The sequence below is a fragment of the Venturia canescens genome, chromosome 7 (genome assembly GCF_019457755.1).
Source record: "Venturia canescens isolate UGA chromosome 7, ASM1945775v1, whole genome shotgun sequence".
In the NCBI taxonomy this organism is placed as follows: Eukaryota; Metazoa; Arthropoda; class Insecta; order Hymenoptera; family Ichneumonidae; genus Venturia; species Venturia canescens.
Genome location: NC_057427.1, coordinates 9000157 through 9026823, shown reverse-complemented (window position 1 = coordinate 9026823; position 26667 = coordinate 9000157). Strand labels below are relative to the sequence as shown.

The window sequence follows — 26667 nt, the reverse complement described above, 5'->3', positions numbered from 1 at the left end:
ATATCGTTTCCCCACACGTCGATTATCTCTGCTTTGTAGAGTACCTGACCATGCCTAAAATGATTTTCAAAATTCCATATCGCAAAAATGACAGGTTTTAGGTTTATCTTTCGATTTGCACATTTCAAACTCTCCCAAAAATCGTGTCACATGAATTTTGAATATTTTTTAATTCAAAATGTTGTGAGAATTCGAAAATAATGGCTTTCAATAAAATTCACTGTTGCCGAAACGCAAACGAAGGGTCTCTTCGAAATTTCAAATTACTTCGGTAATGAAAAATTTTAATATGGATCAAAGCTACAGATCGAAAAATTGGGTAAAAAAATAGAAGAAAACAGTTGAAATAACGACAATGATTGAAATCCGTGCGCGTGTACATTTTTTTTTTTATTCTGTCTGTACGTTTTTTTTTTTTCGTTTTTTGTTTGTTAAGATTGCACATACGCCCTACAATTTGCGGCAAAATTCTCCACAAATATAAGAGTATGCAAAACAGAATTTGGAGGAAAAAAAAAGAAAAAAAAACCTTCAACGTGTATACATCCCCTTAAATTATTAATGAGGAAAATTCTTATGTAGTATAAATCGTAAGTCAGTTAGGTTTATTTCTTGTTTGTTTTCGTTCCTTTTGTTTTCACATCAAATTTCATTTCACTAATCCCATTTTCTTGGCTTCCACTTCGTATATTAATAACCTCCACATTTTCACAACGAATACCTCTGCCTCTTCGTCCAATACCTGAAAAATAAAAAGAAAAATTAAACGAAAAACCATGATTCATTGAAAATATGAACTCGTAGAGTTTGCCTGACCAAACCACAAGTGCAATGATGAAAATGAATCGGGAAATTGGACGAATTCCATTAAACAATAAATAATGCATTATTGGCTAAATTTCAAGGAATAGTCATCGTGCTTTACCATTTGTACATCATCGAGTATACCCTGTGGGGAGCTGCCAGCCATAACTTTGCTGCATATAAAATCAACGAGCGTAGGCTCCGGCTCACCGATGTATTCAATTATTTTTTTGTTTATCCAAGGCCGTATTCTCTTCTCCATCAAAGTCTGTAAGAGAAGAAAAGATGAAAATACGACGACGATGATATATTCATCGGGGAGTATAGTTTCGTTGATTTGCGCAAAGAAAACTTACGTTGTCGATAACCGCCCAATCGAGCTGATAACCAAACAATGCATTCTTGTCCGTTGGGATTTTGTCAATCAAAGACTTGATATGCTTTCGTTTTTCCTCTTGACTCTTCGAGTTTTCCTCCTTCCCAGTCTTCGAAGCTTCTTCGAGAACTTTCTTCTTTTTATCCTCGCCGTAATCTGATGAAAATAGAATATCGAATGAATTTTAATGGATGTTATCGAAATGTTTTTATGGTAAGTTACTTCATGTTCATTATTTCTCACCGAGAGGAATGAGTTTTCGTTTTTTCGAGTTATTTGTTCCGTCGTCGTCGTCGTCATTGTTAAAAACATCTTTTACGTCGATACGCGTCTTTTTCCTCGTCTGATTCGGCTGTTGGGAATTAACAAGAACGTTGCCCGGACTAGCTGGAGTTTTGCTACCGACAGGAGCGTGATCTCCACCTCGAGCTCCACCACCACCCATAGCAAATGGCACAAAATTACCTGCAAAAATGAACGTTTTTGTTGTAATATCGAGCCAAATCTTTCATCGCTGGATGAAAAAAAAAATCACTCAACTATTGAACGAATGAAATAATTGAACATCCACTCAAATGCATAACAATGGATAAACACAAATTTCAATTTAAAAATAAGTGGAATAGTACTGCATGAGGAAACTTACTTCCACCGGTTTTTTCCGGTTCACTGACAAGCGACATTCGCGAGTCTTCGTCGTGTGAGGGTGGCAAAGGTTGTGAGGGTGTCGTACCGGAAACGGTGACGGGCGAGGCGCGCTTGTCCTTGCTAGTTTCGCGCTCATTGTCGGTGATTCCATCCCCGGAGCCATCCTCACGATGATGATTTTGATGATGACGATGATGTCGTCGATGATGATGATGATGACGCGGGGGCGTTCTCGAAGGTGCTTCCGGTTGTATAGCGTCTTCGAAGTGCACACCGTCGTCGCTGTCACTGTCAATCGGCTCGGTTTCGATCGGCGGCATGACCACGTCTTCCTTTTCTTTTTGAACCTTTTCGTCATCCTCGTCGATTATCGTTATAACCGGTTTCGGCTTGTACTGTTCCTCTCTCTCGGCCTTCAACTGCAAAAAAGTGTTTTTGGCAAAAATGCCCAAATCTTTTAACACTCATACTGCGGCACAATTTTGTTTTTCACTTCGACAAGTATAAAATTGATTGTAAAAGCCTATTTCTTGTAAGATGAAATAAAAAAAAAAAACATTGGCGAAACAACAAACGTTTTGTGAACAGAAAAAAAGAGGTGCGACAGGTTTACTGCGGTAGCGAAAGTGCTAATCAATTTTCGTACCCTCTCGAATTCAGCAGCCGGATCGGGATGAGAAGAATCGGCGTACAACTTGTCACGAAGACGTTGAAGCTCCTGCCGTTCGGCGCATCGGTCACGGGAGTCAGCTTCCGCTTCGAGTGCCCGCTCCTCCAAACGCCGGGACAATTCTTTTCCCTTATAATACTTGGCATCATCGCGATCGTCGTCGTAATCCTCGAGAAATTCTTTCAAACGTTTAGCCTCTTTTTCCCTCGCCTCTCTCTTGCTCCGTTTTTTCTCTCCCTCTTTCTCGTACTCCTTTTGTTTACGACGTTCTCGAGTTTCCCAAGCTCTCAAGCGCTCCTGATAAGCAGCCTCTTTTTCTCGAGCCCGCCTCTCGTTCTTCTTACGGTCTTTCGCTTCTTCCTCTTCTTCCCGTTCGCGCATTATTTCGCGCTCGGTTTTCCGCGCCTCTTCGCGCTCCCGCTCTCGTTCTCGATCACGCTCCCGTTCCCTGTCTCGTTCACGTTCGCGCTCGCGTTCACGCTCTCTGTCGCGATCCCGATCACGATCTCGCTCTCGATCGCGCTCACGATCTCGCTCTCTGTCCCGCTCTCCTCGATCCCGGTCCCTGTCATTTCTTTGACGCTCCGCACGGTCGCGCTCTCGTTCCTTCGATCTTCACAAACAAACAAGAAACGATAAACTTTTGTAATAATCCAGTTTTTGAACAATCTTATTTTTATACCTTCAAAGCTTTTCAACATTTTCAAACTTTTCCGGAACTTTGAGTAACGAGAATTTAAGTTGGACAAATTTTCGAATACGTTTTTTTCCATATTGAGGTGTGACTGCAGAAATACTCGTTCAAAAGTATTTTCTCATGATCTTACCGAGACTTGGATCTTCTTTTGTCTCTCCGACTACTTCCGGTGCTGCCACTTCGACCTTTGTGAGAAATGGGACTGCCGGGTTCACCATCGTGATCGTTCTTCAGTCCGGCATCGTCGTCCCTTCTGTCCCTTCGTTCTTTTTCCCGTTTTTCACGTTCCTCTTTCTCAACCGCTTCTTTTTTACGTTTCACTTGGGCCTTTTCCTCCTCTTGTTTCTAAAAAAAACACACAAATGTCCAGAATTTATGAGTCCAATGTGTCTTTTTAACGGATGAATGTTGAGCTGTGGCGATAAGTACGAAAACGATTAATGGAAAAGTGGAAATAACCGGCAAGCGTAGAATCCACGATTTGACGAAACAATATAAATTGTTGGATGTCACAAGACAAACGAAAATATGCAATGAGCGCAATGAATTTTATCTCTTTTTTTTCAATTTATATCGCAATTCGATCGAAGCCTCGTTTGCCAGTTGGACGATAATCATTTATTATTCCATAACAATCATGAAATCGAGAAAAAAAAACGTAAGAAATATAGAAATAAACAAAAAGTGATGAAACTCTTTGGTTTTTGTTGAGGTATACTTACTCCGTTGACAGCGGCTGCGTCATTTACACGTTATCTCGTTAACATATCCATAACATAAGTTTCCTAAGTGCAGTTACAAAGATTGGCAAAACAATTCGTCAGAGTTCCCTTAAAAACTAGTCTTAACCGTATGATCTCGTCGTACCGAGACAAAAGACAGAAAGAGAGAGAGAGAGAGAGAGAGAGTCAGAGAAAGGCAGAGACAGATAAAGAGAAGGAGAGAGAAATATAAATACAGACGCATCGTCGAAGGCCACCCAATGTACTTACAACATTGCAAATGTGCCTGTTATATATTAATAATGTGAAAACAAAAAGTCACTAAGGACTATTTTATAAGGCTCAGGAAATTCGAATTTCCCGATTAATCTCAATTAGGGCAAGCCATTGAAACTTTATAAAATTTCTACCATTTTCATATATGTAATATTATATTTATACATATTATTATAATATATTGGTGATTATATACCGATCGGAGAGCGAAGACATCACGGAGATTGTGGGGCTCTATCCACACCAAAACATCTTTCACGAATATCCAAAGTAACTCTCGTCGCGCGCTTTTTGTCAACTCGGGAGATATTGTTTTTGTGTGTGTTTTCCCTCCGGATATCGGGGCTTAACGCGACAGCTGATGCGGCAAACTGTTGAATATCAAATGCACAATAGTTTGCCCATCTGTGACGAGTCTTCAATCTTATTCCCATTAAATCAGGATTATTATTATGTTCTCGTTATTAATATCATCATCATTATTATTAATCATAATATTATTATTATCGTCATTATTATTATTACTGTCGTCATTGGTGTTATTATTTTTTCTATGCTTTTATATATCATCAGTCAAGAACGAGTTACCGCTTGGGAAATTCCAGGCATAGTTCAATTATCTGGACCATGGAAATGAACGAGCGAAAGACGAAATATATTTTTTTTATTTGTTCGATGCAAATTATGATTGTCGTTATAGAATTGGATGAATCTAAAGAATAGTGTTTGAACGATCTTTGACGATTGTTGGAGAGGTCAAATGGAGAATTCATGTTTTCTGTGCTCGTCCATGTCCAAGTGTCAGAATCCTTTATTTTTTTCGTTTATTGTATTTTTCTTTTCTATCGAGATAGCGTGGAATTCGAGCGAAAAACTAAAGTAACAATTGCAGTTCCTCGTTAACAGGAACTCATTCTGAAAGGTGACGAGAGCCAGTCGGTGCGTGAAAGATAAAGACAATGAGGAATATGCGTGAAAAGATGGAAAGAAAAATTCGAGAAAAGTGATATTTGGAAAACTAGGCACAAAAAAATTGTTGACATTTGCGATCACGAGTGGTGATCGTTCATGAGCGATCGCACTATTTTTTCAATGCCGGAAATGACGTTCGTAATTGATCCATGACTTTTTTTTCAATAGGTTTTAAAATAATATTTTCATTTTGAGTTTTTTTTTTTTTTTTTTTTTTTTTTTTTTTTTTTTTTACTTCTTTTGTGAAGTTTACTCACAGTGTAAAGTCGACTTGATCAGTCAGTGTGATGGTACCGCGGAGAATGGAGAAGCGCACACCTACGTACTACGTACATGTCTGATCGAGACGACGCTGACAGAAGCTGTTTACACAAAATAAAGACAACAACTGAACAGCCGTCACTTTTCTTTTAGTGTAATTTTTTATTATTTATTTTTTTTTAATTTTCTCTCTCTTCCAAAACGACTCCACGTGTTGATATAAATTATTTCTATTTTTTTACTTCCCTTAAACAAATAATAATGAACAAACGAATTCATTTAAATGAAATAAATCAATGGAATGAATATTTCGCAAACTGACTCGATAGAGCAATGAAAATTTTTGTAAAAAATAAAAAAACAAACAAATAAATTTTAAATCCATTGATCACTGTCTGTCCTGTATCTCAAAGTTGATGTTGAGCTTTGCCATGATTTTGATAAAGTGACCAAATTCCAACTTTTAACGAGACATTAACATGTTTTTTTTTTTCTTACTTATTCTTTGAAAATTAAATGCCGAATGACACTGAGAAAATGTGTAGCGAATATCCTTGCGGTATTTTTTTATTTTATGAAAAATAAATTTCATGGCAAAATTCAATGGAGATGACACTGCGGGACAGAGATGGAAATAATGAATTTACAATTAATGTATTTCGACGTATAAGAATTCCACACGAAGTTTGAATTTATTGAAATATTATCATTCGTTTTTTTTCCTGTTCAGTTTTGTTGTTGTTGATGATGTTGATGGTGTGTGGATATGCTCTGAACTTACCGACGAGGCTGAAGCTGCCTTCGAAATAACGAGGGTTGTGCTGTATTGTGACTCCCTTCAGAGCCAATGATTGGGTGAAAGGGTGGCTCTCTCCCCCACAACATTCCTAGGCGTGTGCGCGTTTGCTGTGTTCGACGCACGCTGCCTGTCATTACAATTATAGCAACGAATCACGGCTCCAATTCATAGCTAACGTAGCTAACGCACGATAAAGAGCTAACGAAGCTCCGCTAACGCTCCAACACTCGATAAATAAGTTTTTTCCCACTTTTTTACCCTCGATTTCCGAAAAAAAATCAACTCTTTTATCCCCCAAAGATATTCCCATGAAAGTTAATAATCCGCGCGAGTTTTCGACACTGTGGGACACGTTTAAGGCAATTACTTTGAAAAAAAAATTTCAAACAATTAGGAGATTGGAGATAAGAGTAAATTGCGTGGAGATTTCAAGTATTTTGATTGGAGGTCAGAACGGAAAACTCGCGCGGAACATCTGACAAATAATAGTCATGTTACACTTGAATTGATTGCCATTTCGAGACGATTGACGATATATCCATGCTTTAGCTAAAACTACTTTTGTCGCCATACCGTGAAGATTACCTTTGCCGTCGAGAATTATTGTCTTTCGTTCAATGTCTCATATTTAATCATAACGGATTTCAGTCAATGAAATGAACAAACGAAGGAATGAAAATGAATAGAAAACAAAGGAGATAAAAAATTCCATTTTTTTCATTAATCGAAAGAAGTTTTGATCTCGATGATGGAAAACTTAAATTTCTTAGTTGCTTCAGCCTCTGAAGCAACAATGAAATCATTTTTCTTCTTAACAATTTTCTATAAAAAATTTTGAAAATCCCATTGACGGAAATGAAATAATAATACAAAAGTGCTGAGGTTTGTGCACACATGTTATGATGATAGAAAGATAGAAAGAACGAGAGAAAGAGATAGATAGAGAGAAAGAGAGTAGAAAGAGAAGAAACTGAGAGGCAAAGGGGGAAGTGGATACAGGGAAAATGATGAGTTTTAGGGGTCTCTTAAAAATTGATTTGTGATAACCTACCTTCATGACTTCCCTAAATTTTCCAATTTCCCGGGTGATCAAGTCTCGCTTACTTTCTTCGATCTCTGCATCGTCAAGATTGAGCTGCTTGGACGGTTGTTTTGGTGGGAGTTCCTCTGCAAAATAAATTTTCCATTAAAATCGCAAAAGGTTTACGATTTCAGACTTTCTTTCTTCGAGTAAACATTTTTTGTAACTACCTGGAACCACTTGAGCCATTTCCAATTCCGTTGTGTGTTCCGAAATGATCATATTGATGCGGGAGAGTGCTTCACTGTCAATTATTCGCATTCCCTCATCCATATAATCTTCATTGTCGTCTCCATCGGCACCCTCGCTCGGAGTTTCATCTTGCAAAGGCGATTGACCACCTCGAAGTTTCTTTCGTTTTTCAGCTGTTTGTTAAAGTTGATTTAATGAAGAATTTCCATGTTTATTTCGCTATGAAATTCATTTAAATAGACAGAAAAACTATTGATCTCAATTTCAGCTGAAAATACCTTTGAACTGATCCAAAACAACTTTAGTCTTAGCATCAACTTTGACAACAAGCTTTTTCGTTCCAATCTCCATGTCATGGAGCAATCGAACAGCTCTGAGACCAGCATCGGGACCTGCGTACTCGCAGAATCCGAAAGCTTGAACTCTCTTCCACGAGAGAACATGGCCACAAGCACCGAGTATATGCCTAATCATGACATCCGGTGCACGATCCATAATATTCCCAACAAAAACTGTCACAGGTGGTCCATTTTCCCGCTCGCGACGTCGAACGTGCTCGTGACGATTCTGATTCCTTGGATAACGAACTGCCGGGGCTGAAGTCTGCATCGCAGATATGGGTGTTGGGATCATCTGAGTTTTGTAAACGACAAGCAATTCTTAATGATGCAAAACAACTACTCATGCGCCAATACACATAGTGACAATTCGACGATCCTAAAAATGATGTAGTTTTGATTCATGAATTTTATTTTAATGTATTCTAATTTTTTACTTTTTTTAAAATGCTCTCTTCGTGCTCAGAGTATATTGATGAATCTAATAAAAATCTTGATTGTATTAATTACAGTTCAAATTATTCTGTAAGACTGCAAAAAAAAGGAATCATTAAGTCATCAATTTCTCATATTTTGTTAAAATTTTATTTCATATGTTTACAGACTTTCCAAAAACTTTTTCAATCTTTTTGAAAATTGTCACTTGGTGTAGCTCAAAAAAAATAAGCAACAGTGCTCCAAAATTTCAATAGATCTGATAAATACTCAATCAATAAAATGTTACATGCATTATATAGAAAAATGAACATCTATGAGATAAAATTTTACTATTTGATGATGAATTAGATAAACATCAATAGAAAATTCTAATTAACAATCTAACATAGAGTTTCGATAGAATAGAAGAGCATTGTTTTTAATTTGGCTTAAAAGAGTTTTATATATAGTGCGAAAATCATATATAATACAGATTATTGATTTGCTATCAAAAGCAATCTTATTCAATGAATTTGACAATCAAAAAATATCTAAGAATCCCTAAAAACACACAATGGAGTAATCAACAAATCTTATAAATTTATATACTAGAATTAGTTCGAAAACTCAGTAAAAAATTTAAAACAAGTTCAAATCTACAAATCCAAATATCAACGTTTCTAGTCCGATACGACTAAACCGATTAAATTCTAAAATATTAAATTCATATCTTCCATAATAAGTGCAAAAAAACAGAAATGTATAAAAATTTTTTTTATCTATCAAAGAATTTCATACATAAATAAAACAGAAAAATGGTTGTCCTTTTTTTTCCATATTACCACATGAACCAAAATCACTGAAAGGAATTTGTAGTATTCGCACGATAGAAAGCAATAATCAATGCTCTTCTGCACATCAATCGTTAAACATACCGACAAGCATATAAAAAAATTTCTAGACAATCTGACCAATGCTTTCAGCAGAAACGGTATAATATGAAGATTTTTTTATCGATTCAAGCTTCGACACCATAAATACAAGAATGTTTGAACAAATAACGAAACAGGCAAAAAATATTGAATTTATCTATACAATGTGGATGCAGAAAAAATATATTAGTTATGCTTACATGGGGCATAGGCATAACACCACCCATAATGGGTGGCGGCGCTCCAACCATGTACGGCATCCCTGGTGGCATCCCTGGGATACCGAGCGGTGGTTGTCCAGGATAGGACATTGTTGAGAACCTTCCACAATTTCAGGTGCTGAAATAATGGAATACTTTCAATAGCATATACACTTATAAAAAAATAAATCCATATTTCGCAATTTCATTTACAATTTTTGTAGACGCCAAAACACGACAAAAAAGTAAAACAATTTGATGAAGACGTCAAGGAATTTGTAATAAATCAAAATATTATTAGTAGAACCTGTAAAATCTATCGTACATTAAACTTGTTCTACGACAGTAAGCCGGCAACATGATTACCTTATTTTCAGTTTATAATTATTAAAAAGACACTGGCAAACCCGGCACTTTGAAAGCTCGAAAGGTTGCACGGGTCAAGAAACGAATTGAGCAAAAAACCTCGGTATAGAAATACGCGTGTCAAACGCAAACATCCGGGAGATGCTTAAAGAACTTCAAGCACATTAATGGACGACATAGCAACCTAACCATCAAATTAAAGATTCTCTCGTGAACAAGAACGTTGCGATTAATCGTTCGGCTTACGCACCCGATAAACTCCACCAAGTCCTCTCGTTTTTTTATTTTGTTCCCTCACTTCTTCTTTCTTTTATACACTTATTAAGTTATAAATTGTTTCATATTTTAAACTCGACGTTAAAATTTGATATAATGTTGTGACGGTTTTAAACACGTAGAACAAAATTACACCTCACTCCGAAATCTACCAACAGTCACCGCCATTACACATATCACCGCATTCCGCCGCCGTGGACGACGGTCTGAGTGAGAAGCCTGCGAGCCTGCGACGACGAAACTGCCAATCGCCAATATGTCTGCAACCCCTCGTTGTTCGTTCCCCGCTCTCTTTCTCTCTTACTTTTTTTATCTTTATTCCGACAATATTTTTTCTATTTATGTATATTCGAAAAAAGATTTGCGCGTACGGTAACAAGAATATTGCCTCACGCGGGCGTCGCTGCGAATTTTTCACCCTACGTCAAATGACGGTCAAATTACTATTGCAGTCAAGCTTACACACTTGGCATTAAAAATACGAGCAAGGAGATATCGAGATTTCGTTTTCGTAGCTCATTCGATCCCCTGCTTTTATTCAACAAACTGCGTCCATTCATTCAAAAATTGAAAAGTAAAAGTATATCATTCCATATATATATATGAAATGTCTCGATTCTAGCTCTTCGCCGAAAATGTAGGTATCTTCGCTTTGACAAAATCTTACCATTTCAACGGATAAAACAGAACGAGCTTCAATCGCGTCGCTGGAATTAAAGATTGAAGGAAATATTTTTCACATTTTCTTTACATATATACACATAAACTTAACCCACAAGATCGCAGCTGAAGTTACAAAAAATTTATATACCTTAACGTAATATTTATTCACACAGAATTCCAAAGATCAATCCGTGATCAGTGCCGATTATTTCGTCGCATTTTTATCGCAAATACACAAAGGTTCGAACATAACCTAAAACCTGTAAAAAAAAGAACAGATGCATACGATGGATTGTTACACACTGCCTTTGGACGGAACAACAGAAAAATTATTGAGCCTTTATCTCTACACAAATGTCTGTAATACAAAAGAAATACGAGAGAGCTTAATGTCAGGAAAATTGTCATGTTGCGTGATAAAGGCTTCGCTTGTAGTGGATCCGTTTCAAGTTGCGATAGCGGCGAACAAAGCAGCTCTGAGAGAAAAGCGTTCGAAACTCACAACGAAATCGATATTCACAGAAATCTTGTATGCCATGTCAACGTCCAGTAAAATAACTGATTCCCTCGTTAAATTTGGTATTCATGACAATGACAAAAATATCGTAGTCGTGATGATTCACAGACCTAATGAGAAGGAAAAACTGGAGGAAGAAGTCTTAAAACGAATAAACGGCGACAGAATTCCTATTTCGAGACTAAATGAATTCACAGATGAGCCAAAGGTCAAAAAACTTTACAATGTTGAGCAAGACGAACTGGCTGTGTCAAGTCTTCTAGATTCGGTCATAAGCAGGATAAGCTGCGATTTTGCTTCCACCTCCAAATGAAAAAAAAATTTGGAATAAAATAAAAGGTATAATATGAATGGTTACATAACTTGAGTTAATTTACGGAGTTTCACAACTATAAAATTTAAATTAGTTGTTTCCCTATGAACCTGTTGGAAATGCATTTCTTCATACATATAAAAATACAAACTCCCTTGATATACTCATAACTGCATTTGTATTGTGTGGAATGTTAAATCTTAGTCGTGTTCCCTTTATTGTTTACTGTTTTTTTTGTTTCACAAAGAAAAGTTTCAGTGCCTTTAGTCTCACGGATGTTTTTTTCTGATTGACACAAACAGGTGAATAAAAAGTTGATAAAAACCAAAAAAAAATAAAGACGTCAAAATTCTGATGCTGTCTTTATTGAATAATCAATTGACAAATGAGTTCTGTTATTCCGCATCTTTTGTTTCTGCCATGAGAAGAATCATCAAGCCGTACAAGACTGCATCGACAGCAGATTGTTTTCCCTTTTGCTTTATTTTTCTGTATTACGACCATCAATACACCCGGTTCATACGATATTTCTTCAATTTTGTAATGTTTTTATGTTTTTTCTTCGTTCATCGTTTTGAAACGTGCCTGAATCCCTTTTGAGTCGTTTGTGCCAGCCAAAACTCCCTTTGGATTATTATCACTATTACTTCATTGTTACTTCCGTTCATTTTCATTTTTCCCCTTGCTCACGCTTACCTGTATCACAGTTATCACTTGTTAAAAATTCTAACATTAAAATTGTTGATGCGATTCAGATAGTTTGTTTTTTTTTTTTCATTTATCGATTCTCATTTGACACACGGGATAAAGTTGTAATCAGTCGTTGTTGAAGGTTCGGATTTTTGCTGTTTAACGTATTTAGCACGATGATATTGAATTTTTATTCGTTCATATAAGCGATTGATCCGGAAAGAGACATACGTATTGTGATGCTTGAACTTTATCGTTTCCTTTTTTGTCCTGCTCTGTCGAACAGAGTATTTCATCGATGCGTAATACTCCTATTTTGTTTTTTCTTCCGTCGTGAAGTGGCATTTTGTATTCGCTTTGAGTTTTTGCTGGTTCAGAATTTCGTGGAGTTTTATTGAAGTTCATGGTACGCAAAGCCATTTTCTCGTTTCGTTGGGCGGGTCTCGGGCGCGGGGTAGGAAACAAAATATCCACGAGGCTCGCACGCACACAAACACACGCGGGCGAGCCGTCTCTCATTTTCACTACATCCTGGAGAAAAACGGTAAAACAATCGTTACGTAAGCTCGAAAGTTTCTTTTAAAATTAGAATATTTCAAAATCGAATTAGATTTGAAAAGCAACCATGAAATGATTCTTCCAATATTCAAATGATAAACAATTTTTATTTTACCTAGGCAAACTACACATTTCGCAAGTCGCAAGCGCTGCTGGATTCAGAAAAGTGCAATAAGAGCAGGTCCATAGCGACTGATTCGCCGGTTGATTCTGCAAGTCTCCACTCGTACCGACTCCAACACCGGGCACACCGCCCACCGCTGAGGAAGAAGAAGACGCGTTCGATGCACTACCAATTAGTCCACCCTGGCTTGCGCTTGAGGAAGACGCGGTCGACGTTGCCGATATCAGTTGTTCGACCGTCGCCCAGTGCTCTGATTTCGCCCATTCGTTTGCTTTTTCTCGATCGTTGTTCCGTATCGCTTCCATCAACGGAACCATGTGGTCCTGAAATTTAAACGATCCATGTAATGCATCTTCGTCACTGTGCATCGACGCTAAACCTGAATTTTTACGAATTCTACAAATTCTACCTTCACCGAAATTTCGATTAGTCTTTTATTTCAATAAATAATTGTGGAAAGCTCAGAAATGTAAATACAAAGCATATTCAGTCAAATTACGTCATTTTTTGAATTCTCATCACTTATAGAGGTCTAAAATATCGTTTAACACATTTTCTGTCGTATTGACAGTTATTGTGGATACATTTTTTGTATGAAATGTCAGTATCCGAAGAAAACAGTATTTTTTTGCCTTACCTTCATTGGCAGCATGTCCATCGTAGCGATGAATAGCAATACGTGGAAATCTGACACGGCTTCGAAAAATTGATCCATACTAAATTGTCGGATGTACGTGCACAGGGAACCGAATTCTTGAACTTGGCCGTAGACGAGCCTGTGAAAAAATAATAAAAATATATAACACTTCAATGTTTTTTCAAGGACTTGCTACCATTTAGAGAAGTTAGAAGCGTCGAGCTTTCAAAAATATTTTCGTTGGATGAATTTACTTTTGGAATTCATGATCACTCGAAGGGTATTTGAACTTTAGAAGGCTTTTGTCAGTAACAAATTAGGCTCAGAAGCGGTACAGAAAATCTTTACTTTTCAAGTCTGTTTATAATTCTTTAATTCTCTTTTGAGTTATCTCGAATGCAAAAAATTGCAAAATACTTGCCTATTTTCGACAGGAAATGGAGTGACATTTTCATTTACGTAGAAAGTGAATTGGGGAGTGAGCGGAGTTGAACCTGGCACGTCCACGAGTAAGTACTCTACTGGCAGGGGTCTGCCTAATCTCGATACTTCATTGCCGTATGAATCCTTTTCCTGGAAAGGAAAAATATATTTTTTTAAAGCGCACAATTATTGAGAAAACTCACCACGTGAATCTCATAATTTTTTATCGAAACAGATTCGTCATAGCTATTGAGATTCGAATGTTTTGTATCAGGAAAATATTTTTGATGATGAAAATGGGAAGAGAGAATGAATTGAAAAATGTTGAGGAAGAAATTGGAGAAACTATTGACGAGCGTATATCGATAGAAATGTAGTAGAAAGCAGTTTAAAGAACTACAGCTTTTATTTTGGATTGAAAGTACGATCAGTTTCCCGCGCGTTCCCGGGGTAGTCGGCGCTTGGCGCTTTCGGCGCAGCACCAAAATGGCGGCGGTGACTGTGTTACTGTGCGAGTGCTTTATCGATTTCGGTCCTGCGGTCATAATTCATCGCTCCGTCAGTTTTCTAAATATCCGGCAAGCGATCGGAGCAGAATTAAATATTTTACATAATAATGCGTCGCCTTAAATTCTCGACGCTCTATTCGACTGAAGAATCATTCGGTTCTCGCCGGTATTATTCAAATGATCAATGCATTTAACGAGTGCAAGAATCAATCTCGAAAATATGGTGAGTATGCGAGGTTATAAAGTCCCACAATGTTACGAAACACATAAGTTTTTGACGGTCAATGAATACGTAATACGAAAAAAAATCAACACGATTAAATCGAAGCAATATCGAAAAACTGTGATTTTAAACAATGGTGAGAATGAAAGAGAAAAAAAAATATGTTGGAGCATAATATTTGGCGGGGTTCGTGAATCGTAGGTGCGCGCGCATTTGAGAGGGAACTGCGCGCCGGCCCGAAAGCAAAATGGCGCTGATTGAACAGTGGATTACGAGAGGGCACGCGAGAGCCGTGATAAGTCGTCATAAAATGGCGATTTGCGGTATGATGAGGGGAATTAGAGGGGGAAAGCATATAGAAAAACTAAATAAGTGACGAAATTGCGTCAGAGAGAGAGAGAGAGAGCAGCGGAGGATTGGGTCGTGAGGGGAAGAAATGGTGGAGGACTGCAAGAAGAATAGACAGAAGTGCAAAGAGAGCAACAGCGCTGGTGAACCGAGAGCGCGCCACTGCGCGCGCTCCGTGTGATCTTTAACGCGTTGCGTTATAGATGTGTGCGTGTATTCACGATCGTTGGTTCGTTGGTCGCCATGCTAGTGGTTTAGAGTGTGTAGTCAAACAAGATCGAGTGAAGCATAATCCATAATGTGGCAAAAGGTTGGCGGGAGTTAAGAAGGGAAAAACATAAGGACCGACGTGCGAGAGGAAACAGAAAAAGATGGTATTACGTTTAAGAATACGAAATAAACGAATCTTACATAGAAACATGTATGCATCGATACGTGAACGAGTATATTCATGAATGCATATAAAATACGTACAAAAGGAATAACGACGTCGACGTCGTGACGAGTTTCGAGAGTAGTAGTTGAGCCGACGAGTGACGCCGCGTTACCGGCGTGTGCCGGACGCTGCTTATGCAGTTTCCCCGAATAATAACCCCCCCGTTTACCATTCACGAAGAAATAGCAGAGTAATAACGAAACACGAAATATGGGCGCGATAGACAGTTTATGATATAATTACGGTAGAGTGCGTTTCATGGCGATAATAAATGCGTCAAAGGAGGGACGGTATAAAAAAAAAAAACGAATGCAGCGAGTGGAGATTACCGCGAAGATTTAGCCGCTTTTCTCATCTTGTAAGGAACACGCTAATCTGCCTTCCCGCGTTTCCGTGTAAATCGAAATATATTACATTTTTAAATAAAAACTCAATGTACTATTGCGACGTTATGATATAATTATTGGTGATGGAGACGCGATCGTTAAAAACGACAATACAGTTTTAGTGATTTTATGTCGTGAAGATGATACTTCTCGATGAGACGAGAAAAAAGGTAGAGCTTTTTTTTTGGATGCGGTGTTTGCCCGAACCTCGTATCTCTTTAATACGTATAGTGCGAAACGGTTTTGTAACGCAAACACATTCATTAATTATAGATTCATATATAACTACGCATATATGTGTCAATTCGTGTTTAGACTAGTAGTGTGTCTGTTGTATGCTAGTGGAGAAATCAAGTTCGAGATAACGTTGCTTTGGTACGTGAACCAGAAGAAAATGAAAAAAAGTGTCTGCTGCGAGAGTATAAAGAGAGAGAGAGAGAGAGAGAGAGAGAGAAAAGTGTGTATTCAGTCCTCCGGGCTTCACGTACTTTGCATTTCTCTCGTGTGCGCAGACTGCGCGGGAGAATATCGTTTCTCGCACGCACGTTCCCGCGAAATTTTTGCGGCTAGATCGTGATGTTACCGTAATATCAAGGTGAAAAAAAATAAATGTTTCTTTTAGAGTCGACGGTTTCTAGTGTATTGTCGAATATTTACGTCTTTGTGGCCACGAAAATATCGTGACGATCTGATCGCCTGTTTTGGCGAGCTTTCGGGCGCACGCGTGCAACACGTGAAAGATTTTGAAGATATTTTGTCGGTTAAAGCTGTCGGGTGTTTTACATTGAAAGAAAACTTGTACTCTCGTGAATTTTCGGCTCGCACTGAAGAGGAAGGAACAATTTGATTGCTTCATTTTTTATCTTTTTTCACACATTGTTCCGTACTTTGTCCAGTCCGGAAATTCTTAAAGTTGCGTGATAACTTGAATGTAAATCCATTCTTAACCTTAAGAAATTCATTGCTGCTGGTCTGTATAACTGTGCGAATGTAAAAATTGTTTTCAGATGCTGGATCCAAGTGTTTTGACGGATCTGGAGGAGTTGACGCTTTGCGGATATTGCAAGCAAAAGTTCAACGACCTGGATCAATGCCCAAAGTATTTGAGTTGCAAGCATTACTTTTGTCTGCGTTGCATCGAGAGCAATTTGCTAAAGGGACGAGATCTTTTTTGCACTCACTGCTGGAAGAGAACAGACCTCGGAGATCAAGGTCCGGATTCATTGCCGACAAACTTGCCCCTCTTAGCACTGGCCAATAATTTTTCTCACCTCAAGATTACAAACAATGGCAACGCTAAGCCTGAGAAAGAGAGAAAGGTACAAAGCAGTCGCAGCTTATTTTCTTTGCTATGCTTCTTCTCGTTCTCACTTCGATCTATTAAAATTTCAATCGTTGCATACCAAAACAAAATCTTTTGCTCATTGTTTATTTCCTATTTCAACACTATTTTGTCATTTTTCTTGGACCACCAAAACCCTGAAAAAATTTTTCTTCGAAATCATGTGCTGATAAGATGGAAGAAAGCTTGAATAAAATCCATTAAAACATAAAAAAAACGTACCTAGAAGGAGTTTCAATTTGATGTTGAAAAAATGAAAATTCACTTGAAAATTTTTTGAAAAATTCATTCAGTCAATATTTTAATTTCGTTGAATGCACATGTGAAGAAAGTTATATAAAACTCAGTTCAACAGCTGCCATATTCTCGATAGTTGCAGTATCTTCTTAGAATTAGCTTTGTTTAAAGAATAAAGAAATCTTTGAATGGAATATGCAAAAAAGGTTTAATTTCAAGTTTCATATGATGAGAAATAACAAAACAAGCACTCGTGACTCGGTTGAAATTTGTAATGCTTTGAGACGAAATGCCCCATATATGTACATACGAAGCCATAGAAAAAGGTTTCCGTAGTAATAGGATCACATTGTTCAAGGTCAGCTTTATTCGAATGCCTTAACAGGGAAAAACGATAGGAAATATAGTTTGGTAATTGGTTTGTTGTATAATTTGTTTTTGTCTAATTGAACCGAAGTTTGATGAAACTGCCCTGTTTCACTCTGTTTCAATGGATTATTTTCAAAAAGCAAACAGCTGATGAGTTTGTCTGTTTCAAAATCGCAACTCGAGGTTGCACATCAATATGGAAAAAAAAAAAAAAAATCATTCAAAGATTAAGAATAGTCATCTTGGTCTATTTTTCACTCGATTTTTCACCTTTTTTGTTTCTCAGAGTGAAAATTGTCACACGCACGGAATGCCATTTGCACTATGGTGCTGTACGTGTTGCACCGTACTTTGTCGCGCTTGTGCGACGCCACAGGAACATCCTGGCCACCAAATAAAATCATTGACCGACGCCAAAGAACAACTTTTATCCGACGTGAGTATCAACAAGCAATTTGTAACGTCATCTTTTTCCCTGTAAGCAGTTTCGTTTTGCGCGAGAAACACAGTAACTTTGCGAAAGATTTCGAGGAATGCGAAGGAATGGCGCGAGTATTGTATATTTTCGCCGCGTAGTAGAGAAAAACTGAACTTTCATTCTGCTATCGGTTTATCGTAAAATAACAATTTTGTTATTGTAATTTATTTTCACTCCAGGTACAACTCGAACTAATATCAATGACAAAATTATCCTCGGAGATCCAGAGACTGGCGGTGCAACAGCGTGAATTTTTAATAAAAATTCTGGAGGCTTGCGTAACATTGAAAACGCACGTGGAGACAGATTTGCAAAACGGTTGGACGCATTTTCCGGAGATATCGGACGCGCGTGAGGCGTTGGGCAAGGCAAAAGCGAGTTTACAAATGATCGAGACACCCGGTGAGATTTGGAGTTTGCACGGTCAATTGGCAATCGACAAACAGAGATTGCAGGCCAAGTATCAAGAGATGATGTTGCAATGTCAGCTAGACGATTTGATCGGTAACTCCGGAGTGGTATTTGATTTCGGGTTGTTGAAGCAAGCGCTGGCGAGTATACACTCGGGAGAAAGTATAACTGCGCCGGGAAACGGCGGCACGAGATCGAATAATCATTTGGCAGCTGCTCAAAATCCAATATTGTTCCTCGCTAACTATTGCATGTCGCAGCTGTACTCGCGACACGTCGTGAGCAAACAGCAACACATGCAAAACGGCTCGATCGAATATCACGGGAACATTGTTGCCCCATCATTGATTCATCTCCAAGGACCGCCGCCACAACCGGTGCAAAATTCTCAACAACAGCAACAACAATTGTTGATACAACCTGGCTCACCGTCGATAAAATCAACGTCTTCGGGACCTCCGACATCGATGTTACATCCGGTTCAACAAAATTCATACATGCAGGACGGCGTCGGGCCAGTCATTCTCCACTCGCCGACGCAGATCACTCCGAACAACGTTACGTCGAATTTACGAGGACCCAACAATCCGTATCCCATGTATTACTTCAATATAGAAGTAAACTCGGCTCCTCACGGAAGAATAGTGATCGAAGTGAGGCCAGACGTCGCCCCGAAAATGTCGAAAAACTTCAGCGTACTCGCAAGCGGAGAAATTGGCTTCGGTTATAAAGGATGCACGATATTTCAATGCTGGGAGGGCGAGTCAGTGATAACGGGAGATTTCGAGCTGAACAACGGTCGCGGTGGTCGTAGCATTTACGAAGACGGTTACTTCATGCCAGACGATACGAAATTTCCAGCTGTACGTGGCGCCGTTGGGATGCGTCGTACCCAAAAACGCCACGACAATTTGGGCATGGTGGGATCTCAATTTCGCATAATACTCCAAGAAATGAGAGGATTCACCGGCATTTTCGGACACGTCGTCGAGGGCCTCGAGCTCGTCGAGAAAATATCGACTTACGGTGATCAGACTGGTAAACCGACGAAAACTATCGTCATCGCAAAATCGGGTAAGTTGTAACAATCGCGTCGCGGCAATGAGAGCCCTTAATTTAATCTATATCGAAATTCAACGATCTCATGATCGCGGTGAACACGAATTATTGTTGTCGCTTCTCTGTATGCAATGAAATCCCAACAATCAAACGAAAGATCATTCAAGTAGGGAGCTCTGACAATGCGTTAATGTCACATCGAGAAACGCGATTGACTCTCGAAACGGTGCAACGTCGAATTTGACGAAAAAGCAAAAAAAAAAACAAACAAAAAAGGACAAAATATGAAGAAAAAAAATGAAAAGAAAACTTAATTAACTATTAATTATAGAGTCTAAAAATGTTGAATCTATTTTTAAATCGCGAACGCATAAAAAGTTACGACGAAACAAACAAAAAGTTTAAAAAACGAAGTAGAAAAAGAGACGAAAACTAAGCGAATAGAGATGAAAGAGATATATAAAACCGTATTTTGCTATTATTGAGAAACAAATATGAACAAAAGAGATAAATAATCGAGAAGCCTCTAATCAGATTTTCCTTGGCTGTTATGAAGATGCAAGGTTTTCTGAGAAACAACAAAAATGAATATACGTACCTCGAAACAAGAATCGATCGTTAATCGATAAAACTTCTAGAGACTATCGAATATAGTACATAATGTAACATTGATGACGCCGATAATTAGATCATTATTATGATGACGATTATTACTATTCCTTCTTGAAAAAAGTCCGTTGCCATTGATTTTATATGATTGTGGATTCGATTATCGACGAGAAACGTAAGAATCGATATGTATGAGTTTTGACGGAAAATTGTGTGTACCTCGAAAAACAATCGCCTGATCACGTCGTAACGAATCGTATTGCGATCGTGTCTATGTCTTTTAAGTAGTAAGAAAAAAAAACAAACGGAGCAAAAAGACGAGAAATTAAGAGCTCGATTGAACGATGGAAATACACGCCCAGAGAAATATATATTATTATATACATACACGAAGACATGTATATATTTTTAGCCCGGAAATTTCTCGCGCGCGCGTACTTTGGCATGTGTGTATGTGCGTGTGTATCGCATTTAATTGTTATTATTTTGTTTTTGGCCGTGAGAGGAAAAGAAAAACCGCGAAAAGCCATCGATAAAAATAGTTGAAATCGGCACGACCACGTGTCAATAGATTAGCACTTTATTCCAAATATTTTTCCGAACGAGAGGAATTACAAAAAACAAATGTTCGATGTTTGTATAGAATATATATATATATATATATAAAGGGATGAATTCTATGCGAGACCCTCTCAACTTCCGACTTTGAGTTTTACGATGAAACTTCAAGAAACTTGCCTCGAGTCCTGGTGGACACAAACTTTTGCCCCGCCTTATTTTTTTTCTCCCTATCATATTTTTGTCGATGTTGACCAACGAACCGTGCGAATCGTAATAATAAGCATTAGCATTTAATGACACTTTAGATCTCAATGTTCAAGCATTTGCCTAAGACGAAGAATGGGGAATTCGGAAGCCTCGTATTTGAAGAAAGCTCAATTGTGTAGCAACCACGAGATCCGAGAATGTTTCACAGAACATGGGAGGACAAGAGAAATAAAACAAATTCCTGGCGCAGCCCTCCGGAAACTTTTTTGTCGATATCATTAAAAAATATTAAATCGTCGGGCCCAGAATATTAGATATTTAACGAATCATTCCGTTACTTCGTATATGATGAAAAATAATAAATAAAAAATCGGAAGAAAATTACGAATGTCTTTCCGCGATGTACGCTGCTATACTCGTAAGAAATTCTCACAACAATCCAATGTCGCGTAAACCCGCTGGAACACACAAATGCGTAAGAAACGTTCCCGGTTAAACTCGCTGGAATCCATCGTCTTGTTTTTTCTTGAAAGGTTATTTTATTATAAGTATGCATGTGTTTTTGTTCACCGAGTGTACCCGCAGGTCGACTCACGACATCGACAAAATGCAGGGTAGTACGAAGAAATAAATTATTCTCACGAACTGTGCACGTACACGAAACGCGAATTTGTTAACGAGATGAAAGATCGTGGCGCTCTTTCTCGAATAACACGAATCTCGTACGACGTTGAAATTGTAAAGTTTTTAACAATTGTTAAACGACAGTGAGAAGGATTGTGAGACTCGAGTGTGTGATAATCGGGCGACGAATTTGCAAGAGGATTGTAACAATACTCTGCGTCAGACAAATAGGGGAAAAAGAGCGAAATATTTTTTAATTCTCATGTTCTAACATCTTCACAGAAATAACGCATATTTTATTATTTAGATTCGATCAATTCATGAGATGAGTGAAAGCTTGAGATAAGAGTGTGAGACTTCTCATGGAGAATCTTCACATGACTGAATCGAGCAAGAATATAGGAATGGAACGAGATACACACACGTACTACACAAAAAATAACAGACCTGTAAATAAATATATTTTTATGAACGTACCCGAGGCAAATGCAAAATGAAGTAGAAGTTAAAAAAAAAACAGAATAAATACAAAAAGACAGCATAGATTGTAGCCCGATCTGAACGAATCGTTTCGATCCTCGTCCTCGCGAATCGATATGATAATAATGATGAATGAATGGAAGAGTGGAAATGTAGACAAATGAGTATGTGCTATTACAAAAGATATCGAACTCGCGATGTTCTTCTCTGTCGAATTGTGCATTATGTCTTAAGTTTTGTCTTGTTTTACTTCAGAAACGAAAACATGTAATCATACGATTGCGTCGGAACAAAAACAAAGCAAATCTGTTGATGCGGAACACATCAAGTTGTTAACGGCCTACGACAACGCGTGATCGTGAGGCTTCGCTTGTTCCGTGCTTTATTTCTTCGTTTTTTTTATCCTTGTATTTTATGCCGATTCGGTTGGAAAAAAGTTTGTTGCAAAGAAAAAACCTTAAATGTACTCCACCATCGATAATTTTATCATAAAAATGTTCTTCATTTCGATTTCGGACTTTTACTTCATTTGTCCTAGGACCAACTTCCAAATTTTCCTAACTAAATATGGTTATACTTCTCGTCATTCAATCACTAAAAATCCAATTAATATTGTGGTATTGCAGTTTGCATCACATAAACTCATTTCTCAAGTTTTGCCTGAATTTTTTCACTTATAAGCATTCAAATTCTATCTTTTAATGGAATTATTTAAAATTGAGTTTAAATACTGCAAGGGGTTTCATGACAATATGTCTCGAGTCGAAATATCCTGAAGAGTCAATATCCTCAAAACAAAATATCCCGAGAACGATGATGAAAAATTCAGGTATTGAGTTTAGGGCTGTAAGTAGATTCCAAACATGGCAACACATGCGCACAAACACATTAATGTGTACGCGCGTACACAAACGCACTACAGAACGAAAGAACAAGTTATAATTTTGAAATAATTGAACATTTTCAAATGAACGTTAATATGCTATTGGAATATTCCTAATTGAGAAATATTAGGTTTTTGATATTTTCAAATGGAATAGATTATGTGACAAGAACATTTTTAATTGGGTTTTTTTTCCGAGGACATTTTGTGTCAATTTATACGGACCGAAGAAATAAAATTTCCGTAACTTAGTAGCGAGTACGAGCTACTAAGAGTCATAATACAGTTTCCAATAACTCGAATCTCGGCGAAAAACAAGAAACAGATAAATAACACCAGAAATCACGGGAAGAAAAAGTTGCGAATAAATTTCTCCCTTACCTTATAGTAGACGTCTGGAACGTACTGCTTGTCCGTTGACTCGATGACGTAACCAAGTTCCGGAGCATCTTTAGTAGGGACGAGACATCCATCGCGAACGAGGGCCATGCACTGATTCGACACCTGATAACATTCCATGTGTACTTGATTCTTTTTGTCACCAGTTACACAGACTGTGACGAATTTCGAGCCGAACGCCCCGCTCGGTGAAAAACGACATGGATTTGGATGCTGATTTTGAAAATTTCCAGCCATTATACATTCTTGAGCCGATAAGAAATGACTTTCAATGTTTCTGACGTGTTTTACCTGTTAAAAAAAATATCGAGTTAAACGTAAACTCATATTAGGAGTAAAAAATTGCACACGAACGAACTCTAAGATTCAAATTTTTGTCGTATAGACAATATAATAAAGTTTGGTTCGTCAAGTCTAAAGAACTTGGGATAGTTTGAAATTTACTTACAGCTCCTCGTTTCATCTCGTCAGCAATGAGATCGGTAAAAATCCATCCGACTCGTTGCAAATTGAGCATTCGTGCGACTTCGTCGACAAGGGAATCACGTTCGTCAGGCAAAAGCACAATTGTGTCCCTCGTACTTTCCTGAAATTATATTTTCTTTTTAATCATTTGTATTCATCATTCGACTTATTGCCGAAGTTCATTGTGTATCGCCTTTTATTTTGTTTACGATCATAACAGTTATTCAGATACTGACCTGAGGTGGTTCATAGATTGCAGCAACCACAGCCTTTATACCTAGAGGAACGTCCGAGTGAATCTCGTATCTACCATAAAGATAACCAACGCGTTGATGTCCGGTTATACGCCAATAATTCAAAAATCTCTCAACAAGGTTGGTGTTTTCGAAAACAACGTTATCGATGTGTCGATAAGGCTGCCGATTGAGCGTGATCGCGTTTGGCTGACATTTGCTACAAATTCCGCGTGGCCACGGAGGATGATCTTTGCATCCTCGTTTGATTCGACAACTTATATCTTCCAGTTGTAGGAACTTTCCTCTGCAGTGAAGAATATTTAAAAAGTAGATCAATATTTTTAACAATACTTATTCATTATTATTTCATGAATTTCCTTCTTTCATCTTCGAATAGTCAAATTTTACGGTTGATTGATTGTACAACAATTTTTTTTGACAGATATTTATCAAATTTTCGAAACTTCAAACGTACCTATCAACGCCGGCAGTGAGTTTCCTGAGATAGGAGTGAAAAGACAAATGTTTAACTTTTTGTTCTTCGAGATAAGCTTCGTCGAAGGGCTCTAGTGGTGAGCAATGAACACAGCAGCCATTAGCACCGTGCCTGCATCTGTATAAACAAAAAATTTCAATTAAACACTTAAATCGTTTGTTGAGTCATCAAATGATTGATAATCAGCACAATTGTAGAGAAGTCTACTCACAGTTTCTCATCTCGTTTTCGTTGAATTTTACCATCCAACTTCCACAATTCTTGATCAACTTCATCTTCGACAACGCTAGCAACGGAACGGTTCGTTCCAGGTGGACCAGCCGTCATGCTTGTGCGACTTGTACTAGGCGTTATGTCCATTGGCGTTAAATCTTTCAGTTGAAAAAAAAATTGGACCCTCCGTTTAGATACAAAAGTACAAACATTGGTTTTGGGAATTCTAATCCTTCATGAAAACTTATGCAATGTAATGAAATTGCAGATAAATGAAATACAAATAACTGTTATAATAAAAAAAAAGTATAATTGGTTCTACGATCATAACGAAAAACTTTCAAATAGAGTAGAATGAATTTAATGATGCTAAAATGAAATGATAAAATCTGTGGAGTAAACAATAAATTTGGACATCCTAGGATACAACAGAAAAGATACTCACTAGAAATTGAATTTTCAGAGAATGCACTTGTAGAAGGTTTATCACGTAGTATGGTGCCATTTACGGGGGTAAGATAGAGCATGTCACCATGTTTGAGGCCAAGTTCGTTGACAGTTTTGCTGCGCGAAGAGATAATTTCATCCTTGTGATTTCGCTGTTTGAAGAGACCAAAAGCGAAGCTACTCAGTTCAAAAGTTTCATAAACCTGAAGATAAAAATTAATTGGTTAGCGAATGTGAGCAGGAAACTGAACTGTGATGAGAAAATAAAGCGGGTTGAAAAAAAGACAACAAACCTTTTCAAAAAGTTTTTTTGTTGTGTCATTGTGACCAATGTCGATTCTCTTTGTTCCCTCAGGCGACTGAACTCGCAGAGTCTGAGAAAAAACACTCGGTAAAACGATGATCAAAGAGTATGAAGTTTGTTTACAAATAAGTGCTAAAATTATAAAATTTCACGATTGGGACAATATTTTTGCGACTTTTAAATCAAAAGTCTTCGAACCAAAGTGACTTAAAACAGTAATGAAAAAAAAATCGAGAAACATAACTCTGGCAACCATGGTTACACGCGAGAAAGCGGACGCGCGTGTAATAAGAGAGCGAATAATGTATAAATGCGTAAACACTTGGATGTTACTCTAAAACCATCGCTAATCTCACTCGAGCTCGATGAGAAGTGAAATCAGCTCAAAAAACTCTTCAAATAATAGATTCATTGTGATTATGTGTTTTAGTACAATGATCCATAAATATGTTTAAAATCTACTTACAATTTGTCTTGATTTTGACATTTCGCCGGTGGCCTCGACGCATCAGCTGTTAAACACTACGGCCGTCTGTCCCGCTTGTGTTTGGCCTGCTACAGTCTTACCAATTGCAAATCAAGCTAACCAAAAAAAGTTACTCGCTCGCTCCACTCCTCATTCGAAAATAAGGCATTTCCGGCAAAATGTCCCCAGATTTTCCGCCAATGGGAGCACTTGCACACACTCACACAACCCTTCGACCGAGGTTTAATCAGTGTACACACAAACGTATATCGATACAATAGACAAATATATATATCTATATGTAGCGTAGTTTAAAACTGCCGAGTCAACTTCGACCTGGACGTTCCTAACCTCTTTACAGTGTTGATGGAAAACTCAGAAAAACGCGTTGTAGCTTGCACACCGAGTGTTTTCAAACGGATCTAGAATCGATTAATGTGTATGCATAAGTGTTAATGGTGTAGTTCGCACGACATTCGTCCAAATTTAATTTTTCACAACTTTTTCTGTGTTGTTTTTTTTTTTTC

General features: G+C 37.8%; 4 protein-coding genes across 11 annotated transcripts; 2 read left to right on the top strand and 2 right to left on the bottom strand.

Moving 5' to 3' along the window:
• Positions 1 to 579: 579 nt before the first annotated feature.
• LOC122414040 (RNA-binding protein 25) lies at positions 580 to 10414 on the bottom strand. Of its 2 annotated transcripts, none has more exons than XM_043424832.1 (12): positions 10002 to 10414; positions 9386 to 9524; positions 7777 to 8131; positions 7477 to 7671; positions 7277 to 7392; positions 3326 to 3540; positions 2475 to 3111; positions 1827 to 2247; positions 1424 to 1645; positions 1161 to 1336; positions 926 to 1072; positions 580 to 742 (listed from the first exon to the last, which is right to left on the bottom strand). In XM_043424832.1, the coding sequence occupies exons 2-12, from the start codon at positions 9494 to 9496 to the stop codon at positions 650 to 652; spliced, it is 2688 nt and encodes an 895-aa protein (XP_043280767.1). In that variant the 5' UTR covers positions 9497 to 9524; positions 10002 to 10414; the 3' UTR covers positions 580 to 649. The 2 variants fall into 2 exon arrangements, with proteins under 2 accessions (XP_043280767.1, XP_043280768.1); XM_043424833.1 differs by having other exon boundaries at positions 7777 to 8101.
• A 288-nt stretch (positions 10415 to 10702) lies between these two features.
• LOC122414045 (EKC/KEOPS complex subunit TPRKB-like) lies at positions 10703 to 13019 on the top strand. Its single transcript, XM_043424852.1, has 2 exons — positions 10703 to 11546; positions 12888 to 13019. The coding sequence occupies exon 1, from the start codon at positions 10969 to 10971 to the stop codon at positions 11518 to 11520; it is 552 nt and encodes a 183-aa protein (XP_043280787.1). The 5' UTR covers positions 10703 to 10968; the 3' UTR covers positions 11521 to 11546; positions 12888 to 13019.
• Npl4 (nuclear protein localization 4) lies at positions 11867 to 26456 on the bottom strand. The gene is made up of 12 exons (XM_043424834.1): positions 26141 to 26456; positions 25664 to 25744; positions 25369 to 25573; positions 24922 to 25081; positions 24690 to 24827; positions 24215 to 24518; positions 23962 to 24099; positions 23496 to 23804; positions 13951 to 14102; positions 13530 to 13668; positions 12884 to 13215; positions 11867 to 12741 (listed from the first exon to the last, which is right to left on the bottom strand). The coding sequence occupies exons 1-12, from the start codon at positions 26159 to 26161 to the stop codon at positions 12735 to 12737; spliced, it is 1986 nt and encodes a 661-aa protein (XP_043280769.1). The 5' UTR covers positions 26162 to 26456; the 3' UTR covers positions 11867 to 12734.
• LOC122414043 (uncharacterized) lies at positions 14468 to 22741 on the top strand. Of its 7 annotated transcripts, none has more exons than XM_043424838.1 (4): positions 14468 to 14684; positions 16862 to 17173; positions 18089 to 18238; positions 18460 to 22741. In XM_043424838.1, the coding sequence occupies exons 1-4, from the start codon at positions 14646 to 14648 to the stop codon at positions 19774 to 19776; spliced, it is 1818 nt and encodes a 605-aa protein (XP_043280773.1). In that variant the 5' UTR covers positions 14468 to 14645; the 3' UTR covers positions 19777 to 22741. The 7 variants fall into 7 exon arrangements, with proteins under 7 accessions (XP_043280773.1, XP_043280776.1, XP_043280772.1 ...); XM_043424841.1 differs by lacking the exon at positions 14468 to 14684 and adding an exon at positions 14944 to 15406; XM_043424837.1 differs by lacking the exon at positions 14468 to 14684 and adding an exon at positions 15505 to 15826.
• Positions 26457 to 26667: the final 211 nt, after the last annotated feature.